Consider the following 16,067-nt stretch of genomic DNA (forward strand, 5'->3'; position numbering starts at 1 on the left):
GATGAAAAGAAAGATGAGGGAGTAGGAGATCCTATCAAAATCTTGATCGAAGAGGCCCTCGAGTGACAAAGGAATGCGATGATGGACAACTTTTCCCAGATCCTTCAGCGGCTACCCAGGGGTGACACATCTACTTCCAGCAGCTACTCTGGAAGTGACACACCCTTTAAGGTACAAGTTAAATTTGACATTCCCATATTTGAGGGTCAGATAGATGTAGACATCATAGATAAATGGTTAAATATGCTAGAAGGGTATTTTTCTGCTCATGATTTTTTTCAGTCAGGAAAAGATTACTTTCGCTCTTCTCAAAGCCGCCCCCCATGTCAAGGACTGGTGGGAAACCTACTGTGAGAAAAAGGATGAAAGTATGACCTCATTATTTTCAGCCACACCTACTTGGAATTCATTCTGGGCTGCCATCAAGGAGCAGTACTACCCTGTCAGAAACTATGAGGATCAATACATAAAGTGGACCATGCAATGGCAGGGAAGGGACCAAGACGTGTCGAAGTTTACCAATATTTTCCATACCCTTCGCACAAAGTTGGGTATCAAGGATTCAGAGCAGCATTTGGTACTCAAATACCGTGGCTTCCTGCACAGGTACATCCAGGAAGAATAGAATTCCTAAACATCTCGTCGCTCGGCACAACATACCGATATGCAGTAAAGATCGAGAAAAAGTTTAAACAGAAGAAGCGAGACTTTGGATCTGTGAATCTGAAGTAAGGGAAAGGTGCCCCAAAACTATAGAACAAAGGACAAAGCCAAGGCGGGGCGGCCCAAGACAACCCGCCAAATCTGCAAGCAAAGAACAGCACCGCGAAGCCGAAAAAGGACACGGGAAAGTGGTGTGAGTTCCATAAGAGCTCAACTCACAACAAAAGTGAGTGTCATTCCAGGCAGTCACTAGTGGTCGAGCTAAAGGTTTCAGAATCAGATGCATGTTCTGACTCTGAGTCAGAACCTGACAAGGGGAATGACAAAGGGAAGTAGATTATCAATGTGGAGCCCAATGCCACCATTGCCACCACGAAGATCCAAAAGGAGGAACCCAAAGATCCAAAGGAGGAGGAGCATCTCTTCCACTCCCAGATGTGGGTAAAGGGCTCCCCACTACAGTTCATTGTCGACAATGGGAGCCAAAAGAACCTCATTTCAGCAGAGGTCGTGAAGCAACTAGGCTTACCGACCACAGTGCATCAACAACCGTACGCCATCGGGTGGCTTCACCAAGGACGGGATCTTCACGTGAGCTAGCAGTGTTTCCTTCCATACAACATCAAACCCTTCACAGATGAGGTATTGTGTGACGTTGCTCCCCTTGATGTTTGTGATGTATTATTAGGACAACCATAATTGTGGAAGCGACATGCTATGTATGAATCTAGGCCATGTTCTGTTATTGTTACTTTGGGAAGTAAGTTGTACAGGATACCGGAGGTAGCTCCGCTTACCGCCATCTCTTTGGTCACTGTAAAATAATGTAGTAAGCTCATTTCCAAAACCTGGAAATTTTTTTTCCTCATGATATGCCCTCAAAGAAAGAAGAAGACGGTGGGCACGACCTCCAAGAAGGGCCCCTCCACACAATAACTACAGATGGACAAGGTCGTGGAGGAGTACGAGGACATCTTCACCTCCCCCATAGGGGTTCCTCTGCACTGTTAGGTCAAGCACTCCATCGATCTGACCCCAGGTGCGCCGCTGCCCAATGGACCAATCTATCGGCTCTCTGTTATGGAGAACGATGAAATCAAGAGGTAGATTCAGCAGCTACTGCAAAAAGGTCACATCTGTCTAAGTTCATTGCCCTGTGGGAGCTCGATTATGTTTGTACAGAAGAAGGATGGGACTTGGAGACTCTGTATTGACTATTGGGCGCTGAACAAGATCACTGTCTGTAATAGGTTCCTGATCCCATGGATTGATGACCTCTTGGACCAGCTGAAGGAGGGAAAATGTTTAAGTAAGATTGATTTGAAGTCAGGATATCACCAGGTACCAATCGAACCCTTTGATGTGTGGAAGACTGCCTTCAAAGCCAAGAAGGGCCTTTTCAAATGGTTGGTTATGCCTTTTGGATTGACAAATTCTCCTGCAACCTTCATGAGGCTATTGGATGACATCTTGCGGCCATTCACCAACTAATTTTCAGTCGTATACTTTGATGACATCCTGATCTCTAGCTAGAGTTGGGAAGAGCACCTCCACCACATTCAACAGGTTCTCCAAACACTGTGGCAACACAAGTTATGTGCCAATTTGGAGAAATGCACTTTTGGCATGACCCAGGTTCAGTATCTGGGATATATTATTAATGAATGGGGGGCACATGTGGATCGAGCCAAGATCCAAGTCATTCAAGATTGGCCATATCCAACCACTCTGACAGAGCTCCACAACTTTCTAGGTCTTTCCAACTTCTACCATAGTTTTGTGTTGGGATTTTCTCATATCACTTGGCCCTTGAGTCAAGTCATCAAGGGAGGAGCGAAAGAAAAATTCTTTTGGCCTGAATCTCAATAGAAGGCATTCACAGAGTTGAAATATCGCCTTTGCTTGGCACCAGTGCTCGCATTATTGGACTTGCAACAACCATTTGAGGTTGAGACAGATGCCTCTGACTATGCTATTGGGGTAGTCCTTACTCAACATGAGCATCCAGTGGCATATCACAGTGAGACACTTTCAGACACAGTCCGGAAGTATCCCACTTATGACAAAGAGATGTATTCCATTATGCAGGCTTTCCAACAATGGAAGCATTACATTTTGGGGAAGGAAATGGTCATCCACATAGGCCACTGACCCTTGCAGTTCATACAAACCCAAGGGAAATTGCAGAATGATCGCCATCAGAAGTGGTCCACATACCTACAACAGTTCCATTTTAATATAAAGTATAAGAAGAGTAGCACCAATAATGTTGCAGATTGCCTCAACCAACCATCGATCATGGTGTTAACTACCATGCTCAACTCTTGTGGGCATGAGACTTCTGATTGGCCACTTCTCTACAAAAGCGACCCAGAATTTGGCCACACATACCAGACACTCTTGGAGGGTCAGCATGTTTCAGATTTTCACCTCTAGGATGCCCTGTTATGCCACCTGGGTCACCTTTGTGTTCCCTCAAGCGAGCGAGCCATGATGATTTGGGAAGCACACTACAGTTGGGTTGCTGGTCATTTCGGGGTTGAGAAAATGATGGAAGTACTACATAAGTATTTCTATTGGTTGAATCTTTGACAGGATGTCGGGAAGTACATCAGATCGTGCACTGCCTGCGCCATTGCCAAACTGACCATTAAGAAGCAAGGCCTCTATACCTCGCTGCCTACCCCTAGTCAACCTTGGGAATCCATCTCCATGGATTACATGTCGGGCCTTCCTTCTACTAAGCATGGAAATGACTGTGTTTTTGTGGTCATCGACAGGTTCTCGAAGATGGCCATTATGGTGGCCTGCAAGAAGAATATCATAGTAGAAGCCACTGCTAAAATCTTCTTTGAACGAGTGTGGGTACACTTTGGGATCCCATAGTCTATCATCTCAGATCGGGAAAATAGGTTCCTCAGTACATTTTGGTCCAATCTCTAGTCGATGCTGGACACCAAACTCACTAAATCCATAGCCTTCCATCCTCAAACTAATGGCTAGACAGAGGTTGTCAACAAGATGATCATACACATTCTACGCATGTACAACTCAAAGAATCCACACACATGGGATGAGAGCCTCCCCTATGTTCAACACATCTACAACTAGGCTCTCCACAGCTCGACTGGCCACAACCCTTTTCAGGTGGGCTTGGGATTCCAGCCACTATGTCCCATTGATGTGGCCATGCCATTTGCAGCTACTCAAGCAGATTTTGCTCATGTCTAGTCTGAAACAGATAAGGCAAACAACTTCATTGAGCACATCCAACATGTTCGCTAATAGGTCCACGACATTTTTGAGAAATCAAATGCCAAGTACAAGTAGCGATGTCATCAACATCGGGTGCCACACAAGTTTCAGGTGGGCGACAAAGTCTGGTTGCGTTTGCAAAAGGAATGCCTTACCGGAGCCTATCGGAAACTCAAACCACTCCGATATGGTCCTTACACCATTACCAAGGCTATGGGAGACAATGCATTTGAGCTCAGCATTCCCCCATTCCTTGGCCTGCATCCAGTGTTCAATGTGGACTGCCTTCAGCCATACTTTCCACCATTACTAGACACATGACATTGTAGAACAGCTCACACGCACAGAGTTAAATCTAGATTGCATGTAACAAGCTACAAATGATCGAATCATGGACACATAGATCAAGCACACTCGCCAACAAAATATCCAACTGTATTGAGATGTCAAAGCATGCCAACTCCTTCACTAGGGCAAGTGGCTCGCCAGGGACTAAGTTTAGCAGAAGTTTCCTCATCTCATGGAGGAACTCAATGCAATGGGGACCACTGCTTCCTAAGGGGGGAGGAATGATCCAAGTGGATATTGGTGGCCACCTGCCAAGTCCACTTGGACCCCCACCATTGTTTCTTTCAGCTTTTTAGTTTCCTTAATTGTAGCACAATTTATTATTTTTAGCAGCTTTTTGGGTCTTGAACTTCCAGAGCCATTTTGAGGCCCTAAATGACGTTTTTTGGAAAACTGGGAGAAACATGGGTTAAAGGTTTGATTTTTCTCTCCCCAAAGTTGTAGTTCTCGAATAGATCTTTCTAACGAGATATTGTGCATGTCAAATGGAGAGCTTATGCCAAAGTTACGACCCTGGGAAGTTGATGTACCAATTTACCCAAACGAGGCCCACAATTTGGTGTTTCATCTTCTAGGGTTAGGTTTTTGGATGTTTAGGGTTTTCCATTGTTTCTCAACAATAAATAGGCCTTCGAGCTTCATTGTAACACAGTTCAGAGGCATGTAGCCACCACATCTCTTCTCAGAGATAAGCTACCATCGCCCTAGCTAGTTTATTTCCATTTCTGTTTGTAAGCATATTTTAGTATTTTACAGTGATGAAATGAAATATTATTTCTGCTGCATCTGTATATGTATGGTTATATCTATAATTTGTTGCGTTCCTATTTAAATCTAGATCATCTAATTCAAAAGCAACTTCCAACTTAATTTTGATTTCTTGTAAGTCATCTTTAAGGTGAGACTTCACTTCTCTATATTTAGTATTTTTATTAACAATGCTCTTAGTCTCAGGTGGCAGTGTTTGCACAGGTTTTTGCATGTCTCCACCAGCTGAAGCTACTGGATATTGGCATTCATGTTGTCTAGCCATAAATTCATCCACATGAATAGATGGTGGTCTACCACCAATAGGCCCTCCATGTTGAACATTAACAACGTTGGAGTTTCTACTCATGCCATCATTGTTTCTCTCTCTTGTAGCATAATCATCAACATGCATAGAAGGTGGTCTACTAGTATTAGGTTTGTGTTGCCAAAATGTGTCTCTTTTAGTTGGATCATATGAGGAAACAATTGTACCTCCTGTACAAACAAACAAGACAGTGGCTTTGGCTCCTGCCACAAATCTTGAACCAATGCCATCAATTCTCTGATGCCTATTTGGGCCATCCACTTAAGCCAATTTTCTCTTTAATGAAGACACAGGCAATGTAGGCCTATCTGGTGATGAATCTGGGCACTCCCACATAAATTTGTCTACAATACCCCCTACAAAATAAGAATCATCAACTATTTCAATACTCTAGACTCATTCTTTGGTTTTTTCATTGGAGGGTGCTAACTCTTTTGAAATCTTCATTAAGATTATTATATCGATGAGGTGGAAACTCCTGAGATGAAACTACAATCTCAGTTGCAGAATATGGAAGCTCTTTTTTTGGCACTATCTTTAACAACTAAATTATACATGTAGGCTTATTTAACAAACAAAGAATTGCTCTGATAGTTGTCTGAGTCTTCCATCATAAACTATTAGTTAGTAGAAAGAAATAAAGACAAGAAAGAACTAGATTAAAATGAAACATGCTTAAAGAAACACATTAGCTTCAAGGTATGTTACCTACTCTAAGGTAGTCCCTATGTGTAATGAAACATTTGTGCTATGGTAATTTATTTTCTTTGTATGAAGGTCCAACATGGAAAACACATATTTCAACTTTTCTTCAGTTTGATGGTCCGATGACCCAAAATCAAGTCCAAAAAGAGACTTCAAGGCTACAACACCATGTGCACTACATGTTTGGCCAATGGCATTATGGATTATGAGTATCCAATAATCAGGAAAAAATAGTTAACTAGCTCATGTAGGAATCTACATAGCACATATTGCAAAGATTAACATTCTATGTGGTCTTTTTGATGTAATGGAAAACATGTGATGCAATCCAAATAGTAGATATAGTGAGGACATGCAACATAAATCACGTGATAGAAATATCAATGTGAAAATTGTGATAGATGAAAAATCTGTATTGCTACATTTGCACCTATGAAATAAATAGATTATTGACCAATGAAGGTGTATATATCAGTTGAAGGATTAGTGAGGATTACAACCAAATGGCATAGTGAGGATTAGTCAAATATGTTGATTTTTTTGTAGCATGGGAGGTACTCCAAGCCCTAGTGTTCAAGGGTTGGAGGTCAAAGCACCACAAGTAGGCTTGTGGGCTTGAAACCCAGTCTTGGGGGTTTTGAACCCAATTGTGTTTGGGGCAATTCCAGAACCACATTTCTATATGTGATGACATGAGACGATAAAGGGAAGAAAGAAGAACCAAATGCTTTGAGAATCGTTGAATTCCAAGTTGTAGAAGTGGAGAAATAAAATTTTGAAGTTGGAAAATAATTATTTGTTTTCAAGTCATGTAGGCTTGTTGTAAAAATTAGCCAATAGATGTGTCTCTTCATCTATTCATTGGAGCCCCTCATTTAACTATAAATGGAGGGTTAATTGGAGTTCTTTTAGCATCCATTTTAGTGAAACATCCTCTCAAGAAAGAGCTTTGAGATCGCCCTAGCTGCATCAGGGAAGAGAGGCCCTAGACAGCATGGAGGAGGTCCAAATTTCTGTGATGGAGGCTGAGTGAGCTACAGAAGCAACGAACTGTCTTTGGGTTGAAAAGAGGGTTGAGACTATTGTTCTAGAGGCCAAGTAGCCTTGATGGTGGGCCAAGCTCCTTAGGGTCAAAACATTGTGTGTTGGAGTGTGTTTGGGCACCGAAAAGGGGGATTATCTCACAGTTTAGGGTTGTTGTGCTAGGCCGTAGGTCGTAGCACATAGCTGGAGCTACATAAAGGGGTGTCAAGGGTGGACTAGTCCCTTAAGAAGGAAGCGTGGGTGAGGAAGAGGCTTCCCAGGGTATGCTGCAACCCCTTGAGGGAGTGTTTGTGAATTTTCATGAGGGTTTAGGGCTGCAACACGTGCCCTAACTAGAACTGTCACAAACGCATAAGAAAACACCATTACAAAAGTGTTTTGGAGGGGTGTTGGGTCCTTGATTTGTGGACCAAAACTTGGATCAGTTGATGGGTAGCTTGAGGAGACCTTAGGAGTTATTTGGAGAAGCCCACGTGGACTATTGGGAAGTCTACCAAGCAGCCAAGGTGACAACAGACACATCAAGGGAGAGGCAAGAGGACAACAGAAGAAGGAGTTGCAGATGGACTCTTCTATGATGGATTGATGATGTCCTAGCTGAGGACATATTTTTGGAGCCCAGATTTGCGCGATAGCTCCTCTATTGTAGAGAAAAGGATAGATTGGTGAAGTCTGTGGGCAACCATGTGCAAGGATCTCCTAAGTGTGGGGATGCCCTAGCTAGGTGCATATGCTATAACGTGGATTTGTCTCTCATGGATTATTGGAGGGAATCGTGAGAGAAGACCAAGTGTGGATGAGATTGGGCACTTATGGTTTGCTGGAGGATAGCGTGATAATGTCCAAGTTGGAGCCTGGTGAGCAACACCTTGATAGAAAAAGGTGGTTGTGAGAGAGATAGTTGATGAGCTCAAGGGTCTGATCAACCAAGAGCAGGTTTGTGGAGCCTGATACTTGTTTGTGGAGAAGGACATCTACAACAGATGATGGGAAGTCCTCCTATGTCGTATTCATTGTGGGAGATGGACATGTTATAGTGATAGGTGGCAGCCCTTCGTGCCCTATGTTGGTATTCATTTGCACATCGCAAGAAGACCATAGTGGGTTGAAGTCTTTGAGTAACTGAGGAGCAACAGTGGGCAGATTAAGAGTTGTTCACAAGTGGAGCTGTGAACAAATCGATAGGACTCTCGATGTGTTGTGCCCTTGATTGGCTAAGGCACAACTAGTGAGTAGATTTGATAGCCGAGGTTCAGTGGCTAGATGGACTTGGGGCATTGATAGAGGTAGAGCTACAGATCGGGGTCCAAAAGACTGGGTAGGTATAGGGTACGACCGAGAGGAGCTGAGAGAGTCGACTACATCAGCTAGATGGTTAGTGTGTCTTATATGGGAAGATTGATTGTTGATAAACTGACACTAAGCCCTAGTTTTGTCTATTGTATCACTGTATGTATGAGGGCCATTATTCCTCGTATATGATACCTAGACTGTTGTATTATATGTTTATTAATATAACGAATTTGGGTTGAAAATTGTAAAAAGTTGTCTATATTTTGTGTATGTGTGATTTACTATTGTTTATATTCCATTGTGAAAAGTAGTATCATTGAGATTCTTGTTTTGGTAGCATCAAATGTTTTAAGATTCTATCCTAGACCCAAGATCGTAGAAATTCAACATGGTATCAGAGGGTATCTAAGCTACTTTGAGGGACAATGAATCCAAGTGTGCACAACAAAGCAACTTAGAGGGAGTTGTCAGTGTCTAGATCATGGAGCAGAGGGTTCAGCTGAAGAGATGGATATGTGGTCTTAATAGGCTACATAGCAAGATGGGTTGGGAGTTCTGGTGGATTGGTGGAGAGCTTGGAGAATAACAATTTGTTGTGGTACAAGTTGTTGATCATGGACTTCCTGTGACTTGTCATGGATGGTTTGTACAACTTGAGGACTTCTTTGGCATGGATGAGATTAGGTTGATCGAGATGGCTTCATGTGATGGACTACTGGTTGACAGGCTAGAGTTTTCATTGGATCGTGATGTTTCATACCCAATATTGGAGGGATTTGTACGAGTGGTATTTGATCCAGGAGGATGAGTCCTTGCAGGACTGAGCTAGTGTAGATTGTGTAGACTCAGAGGAAGTCTAGCCTCAAAGGGAACAACCCTATGGAGGTTTGGGATCTTCAGGTTTAGATGTGATGAGGCAGAGGCACTATCGATGTTTCTGGGTTCATTCTAAAGGTTATGTTGTAGTGATGGAAACCAGAGGGGCTAGTGTCGTTGCAGGATGATGATGGTTACTTCCTAGTATTGGAAGTACCTCCCTCGCTAAGAGGGAGTGATGAATTTTTTGTAGCTTGGGAGGTAATCCAAGCTCCCCAGTGTTCAAGGGTTGGAGGTAAAAGTTCCACAAGTAGTCTTGTGGGCTTGAAACCCAAGCTTGGGGGTTTTTCACCCAATCATGTTTCAAGAAATTTCAGAAGCACATTTCTACATGTGATGACATGAGACGATAGAGGGTTGAAAGGAATATCCAACACTTTGAGAATCGTCGAATTTTGAGTTGTAAAAGTGGAGAAATGTATTTTTGAAGTTGGAAAATAATTATTGGTTTTCAAGTCATGTAGGCTTGATGTAAAAATTATCCAATAGATGTGTCTCTTCATCTATTCGTTGGAGCCCCTCATTTGGCTATAAATAGAGGGTGAATTGGAGTTGTTTTAGCATCCATTTTAGTGCAACTTCCTCTCAAGAAAGAGCTCTGAGATTGCCCTAGCCACAACAAGGAGGAGAGGCCTAGACAACATGAAGGAGGTTCGAATTTCTGTGATGGAGGCTGAGTGAGCTGCAGGAGAAGTAGACTATCTTTGGGTTGAAAAGAGGGCTGAGACTATTGTTCTAGAGGCTAAGTAGTCTTGTTGGTGGGCCGAGTTGCTTAGGGTCAAAACGTTCTATGTTGGAGTATGTTTGGATTACCGACCTTTGCTGTAGAGAAGGACCTTTGCTATAGAGGGGAATTCAACACAGACTCTAAGGTTCTTGATAACTCAAATCACAGTCCTTGGTGATCTATTGATGAGACCAAACTAGATTTCCAATTTTTCACTATGGTAACAAAGAGCTTGTTGTTTCTGCTCCTCCTCCAGAACACTCAAAACAAATTTTGTACTGGGGACATATCCTATTGCTTTCATCTTCCTAGATAATATCTTCAACTCTGCATAAATTTGTTCTATTTGTGGATATAGATAGTGTTAGATCTTCTAACCTAATTAGAAACTAACTTCTAGACATTGTTTTATGATGGTTCTATGTTACTAGAGGGTGCAGGGGAAGACTTTACATTGATTGATCCCTAGAAAAAGCATACCCTTATTTCCTATAGGCCTTGAAAAAGTTCTTGATTTGAAGGTGAAACATTTAAAATTTTTGGTTTGAAAATAATATTATGGGAGGTAAAGAATTGAATCCATTTTCTTTTGCTTCATTTGGAGAATTTCCAATCTAAGGTATGAAGCTTGATTACTGAATTTTATGCTTTTAGTATTGTGTCCATTCCTCAATGTAAGATTGTAGTTGTGAAAACTCTAGCTAAAGTTTCTTCTAGGCTAGCTCCATTAGATGATATTCTACCAACAGATTTCTATTGGAATCCTTTTTAAGCCTTTAATCCCAAACAATGCCACTAACTTGAGAGTGTTCAATGGTGATCAATAGATTATCCAATTCTTTGATTAGTGAGGGAATGTTTAAGCATGTAGTAATAGACGATGAAGAGAATTCAAAAGCTATGGACATTTGTCAAGATGGTATGGGAAATTTAAGGTAGAATTCAATTCCCAAAGGAGTAGATCTAGAAAATCTGTAAATGTCAAAACAAATAATTCTACTATGAATTATGAGCCGATTAATTTGGGCATAGAAAAAGGATATTTAGAACATCAACCTTGGAACTTGTTGTTAGAGCAGAAGAAACAAACTCCTGGTACTCGAGAAATCTCCATGTTGTCCAAAAATGCATGCAAATCTTTTATCTGCATTTTTCTTTCCAGTTCATATTTGTACTTCTTCTGTCTTCCATGATTCCAAGAGATCATTATGGCAAGGAAGATTTCTAAAATTACAAATGGCACCCAACCTCCTTGTGGAACTTTATTCAACATGGCAGTCATGTAGATGCCTTCTACAAGGCCAAAAATAAGGAAGAATGCTACTATAAATAAAATGTGTATGTTCCAAATGACAAGCATGACCAAGGTCACTAAAAATGTTGTAATAAGCATGACCCAAGCCACAAAAATCCCTGCAACACAAAATTCCATTAACATTCTTAAAGTGATAGTATAAATAAAATGTGTATGTTCCGAATGATAAGCATGACTAAGATCACTAAACATGTTTTAATAAGCATGACCCAAGCCACGTCAACCCCTGCAGCACAAAATTCCTTTAACTCTCTTAAAGTTGGAGCCAAAGACGTAGGCATGCTTGTCCTCTTTTCTTTTTATACGTGGGATAATTCCCATTCCTATAATTTTGCTGGCAATGTAGGCATGCTTGTCCTCTTTGCCTTTTATACGTGGGATAATGCCCATTCCTCTAATTTTGCTGGCAATGTAAGATTGTATAAAGAATTTTTGTTTTGTGCACTAATGAAATACAAGGTACATTTGTTTCAAAAAGAAAGAAACAAAGAAATAAGCACTTACCAAAGGCATTGGCGATTTGTGGCCCACCCCTAAAACCCACCACAATAGCAAGGCAGAGAATCATGAGGACATAGTTAACCTCTGGAGAGTAAATCTGACCCTCGTTGTCTTATGAGGTATGAACAATATTGACTCGAGGGAAACACCCAATAGCCATTGAGTGTTTTATAATTGAGAAGGTTGCAAAAATCAATGCTTTACTAGAAACTATTGCTGTGAAAGTGGCAACGATAAACATTGGCCAATACACAACATTTGGTATTGACTTGTAGAATGTATCACTTACATATCCTGGATTCTTGATCAAGTAAGCTTCCTAGCTAGCATATGTGAGAATTAAATTTGGATAAACCATCATGAAAAGGCAATCTGCGGCAAGAAGCAAAATCATTCTTATGATTCTAGTCCAAGAAACACCCATAGAGCTTAGAAGCGAAAATTTATTATTATTCTAGTCAATGATACACCCATAGAACTTAGATGGAACAATATTTTAATTGTGGAAATCATTTGAACCTGAATAGATATCTTATTGAAGTGGCCCAAGTCAGTAAACATGGCCTCCGCATCTATTTTAAACAGATAAAAGTCTAGCTAAGGTAGAGTATCTCTTACTAACAAGTGATTAGAGGATATATACTGTGAGATATGAAATTAGTGTTTAACAACATAAGAACAGATATTGCTTTGACTTGAAAAAGGTAAAAAAATTCGAATTTTTAAGACACATTATAAAATATCTTGAATTGAGCAAAAACCTATTACACATAAGAAAAAATCTCCTAGCATCACCCATCCTTGCTTATGATTTTGAGCAAAGAAATAGAAAATGTAGTGAGGTGACAATGCCTTGAATACACCTGGATAATGTGCTCCAATATTATAGGCCCCAATAATGCATGTTGAAGAGAACCACATAACCATTATAGGGGAGAACATGAAGCTCACTTTGGATGTTCCGAACCTTTGAAGCAAGAATAGAAATACAAGAATTACAGCTAATACAAATTGAACAACATCTGCCTACAAAGGAGTCAAGAATTTTAGGGATTATAATGTCTAGCAAGGTTTTCAAGGAATCCATAATCAGTAGTATGAAACAAATTATATTTTAGACATACAAATACTTTGTTGTTATTTAATATGTTTGAACAACTCTTTGAATTGAAGGATATAGAATTTAGACTTTAATGAAAAGATGTTATAATTTTGTATGTCAAAGGGTACATTATTGCTCTATATAATACTTACCCTAGCTCATTTTTGGGTTCTTTAACTGAATTCCTTGAATAGTTGAGAGCACTACCCAACTAAAAAATTTGAAATAACAAGAGTAAGATATAGTTGGAATGAAAGCATCAGGGAAATGATTTTATGGTTCAGTAAAGTGAATAATAATATTTTTATTGAATAATAATCTTTAAACCTTGATTTTGAATACTGTATTCAACACCAACAGACTACTTTAGGAAAAGGATTGCGAATAATAATCTTTACTGGAAATTTCACTTATTATTTAAAGAGTGCGAATTGTTTTGAACCAAGGTTAAATATAACCATGTGGTTATTAGGTCCTTATAGACCTTCCATTATGATCCCAACTTTTTGAAAGAAAATAGTTAAAGTCTATTAGCTTACTTCGGCATGCAACAGAGAGAGGGCAGGCCCTACCTAGATGGGCTTGGGCTCATTAGCAAATTTCATAAATGGGTTATTGTTGAGACAACAGGCTTCCCTTGTTGGGATTCTCTCTTCTAGACAACATTACAATTAAGAAAGAAGAAAAATACACAACTTTCGATGGAATAAACTCACTGTATTGTGAGTCAATTGGGGTTATATCTCGTGGTCGGGTAGAATGGTTGTTATCACCCCAACCCAATTTTAATTGCATGTGAGTGATATGATGATGAGAAATATTGTGGTAATAGTCACATGCCTATGAATATTGTTGTATTGATCCTCACTCTCACCCTGAAGCTTGAGAAAGATAATGATTTCCCTTAAAAACTCATTGTATTGGCACTCCTTAATGAAAGGGTAGCCTACCCTAAATAATATGCTTTCATTCAAGTCTCAAATCTTGTGAAGGGTACTGTCGAATAGGTTTGGTTACACTCTTTTGAAAAAGGGTTCAATGTAGATGGATGAATGAAGTTTTTATAGAGGTAAAAGATGAACCTGATATTGCAGGCATCAATGCTCCATCTCCAATTACCATGCTAGTGCCAAGCATAACAAAGATTAGCAAAATTCTTTGAGCAGTTGAACTTTTCTCAATTACCATGCTAGTGCCAAGCATAAAAAATATTAGCAAAATTATTTGAGCAATTGAACTTTTCTCAAGCATTTGCTTTGTCCTGGAGGAAACATCCTAGACATATCCTTTACTGAAAACTTTCAGCCTTTCATCTGACGGTAAATGGTGAAATTGTTGACCAGTACTTTTCCAAACAATGTTCACATGTTGACATAACAAGGAGTAGATTATGAAAGTACCACCTTCAAATAGAACTTGGGTAACATATTAATTTAGTGGTGCGCAAGAATTATAGCCTACTTGTTGTTCTACATAATGTTAAAATATAGCCATCTGAACAACTATGAATCTTTCAAATCTATTGGATTGGAGTAAGATAAATTTGACCAATTTTGTTCACACAACAACAAAAGAAGTGGGACTTAAACAAAGTTTTCTGAATTATATTAGAAGACCCAAACAAATATATATGTACTTAAAACAATTTGCATAAAATCCTTCTTAGAGAACAGAGATAACTCAAAATATTGGGCACTGGTTATGACCGGGGAAAATAGTTTTCATAAAAGCTTGCTTAGAGAACACAGAAAACTCAAAGCCTTCAATATAGATTGATTGATTGAAGAACGAGGAGAATAAAAACTATTCAACCCAACCACCCAAACTAAACTCAATTCATAGAACTTAAAATACTATATAAATAAATAGTTAAAAGGGCCTGAAGTTACCTTCCCCATGATCATCCGCTCGGAGGACAATGAAAACTTACTTGACCAGGCTTATCAATGTTAAAGTTAATCACCTACTTTGTCTCATTTCCTCCAACTCTCCATCTATAGCATCCAATAGTATCCTGATGCACATAAAAGGAGATAAATAACCATTCAATTCTATCCTTACCCCACTGAATCATGTAAATTGTAGCAGAAAATTGTAAAATGTTTAGCCTTTTCAGCATGTGAGTTTGCATGTGATGCCTCTATTAGTGAAAATGGTTGACTTCACAATATACCAAATGCTCTGTCTCCCACTTTAAGAATTCTAGTATTCTACCCTCCCCTTCATCTCCCATTCTTCAGCCTCCACTGCTTAGTGTCTCCCCTCGGATTCACTTCACTTTTGTGACCAAATCTTGAAACAAAATTTTTGTGCATTCAACAACGTTTTCAACATCCCATAATTTCCACTTGCTGAAGCAATCTACAATGTTGTTCTACCATCCTCATCAGCATGGTTACAACAATTATGTCTTTTAAGTATTTGTTTGACAGAATTTACATCACCCTTCACAACTAGATGGCAAAGCAAGAAGCCTCCAATGTAAACAACCTTCATCTTGGCATCTACAAGAACCTGTTTTTTCTGCGATGCAAACCAGTCATTAGACACCTTATCTGGTAAGTCATTGCCATCCATTTTGCAGTCAGGTGCCAATGTAGTCTTTATAAGAAATCTATCCTTTGAACGATGGAACTCCTCCAGGAGATCCTTCATTGGATTTAATATTATTTCAAAAGAAAAATCACCAAGTGGGGATATGAACCCATTGGGAGGCTTGACTAAAAACTTATCAGTAGTAGAAGTCTGCACCTTGAATGCAATAGGCATGGTGTCGATCAAACTCTTGAGGTGAATTGTTGTCCTACATTTTCATCCTACTTCAAAATCTATCCTCACCTCATTTTCATGCACTTGAACAAGCCTATCCATCTTTACATTCACCCAAACTATCAATGCAGAAATTCAGTTCTACAAGCCTACGAATCCATAAATGAGATTGTCTAGAACATTATGTACCAAAGAGGGTGAATTTAGGGGGAATCCAACTTAAATGATTCTACATAGATCCATTTGAAACTCACAGACCTAGATTCTTCTTAGGCTGGATGAATAGTTCACTTTATGCTAAACATGCAGAGGGGGAGATTTTAAAGTACAAAAAATATGTCTAGATACTATTTAGAAAACCTGTAAGCTCCAAGGAGATGATTGGCATATACTG

The 16,067-nt window shown here is 39.8% G+C and overlaps 1 protein-coding gene and 1 pseudogene across 1 annotated transcript; both read right to left on the reverse strand.

Annotated features, from left to right (window-relative positions):
• Positions 1-11,037: 11,037 nt before the first annotated feature.
• Positions 11,038-14,092, reverse strand: LOC149194602 (potassium transporter 6-like; annotated as a pseudogene).
• A 1,173-nt stretch (positions 14,093-15,265) lies between these two features.
• LOC149194603 (protein VAPYRIN-like) lies at positions 15,266-15,673 on the reverse strand. Its single transcript, XM_089407725.1, has one exon. It carries the CDS (start codon positions 15,671-15,673, stop codon positions 15,266-15,268), a length of 408 nt encoding a protein of 135 aa, XP_089263851.1.
• Between the last annotated feature and the right edge of the window lie 394 nt (positions 15,674-16,067).

The sequence above is a fragment of the Pinus tabuliformis genome, chromosome 2_2 (genome assembly GCF_031772625.1).
Source record: "Pinus tabuliformis cultivar Carrire ecotype Pingquan chromosome 2_2, CPIR1, whole genome shotgun sequence".
Lineage (NCBI taxonomy): Eukaryota > Viridiplantae > Streptophyta > Pinopsida > Pinales > Pinaceae > Pinus > Pinus tabuliformis.

Excerpts from the sequence above, each read along its gene's own strand:
- LOC149194603 (XM_089407725.1), bottom strand. The coding sequence starts at position 15,673 with ATGCCTATTGCATTCAAGGTGCAGACTTCTACTACTGATAAGTTTTTA.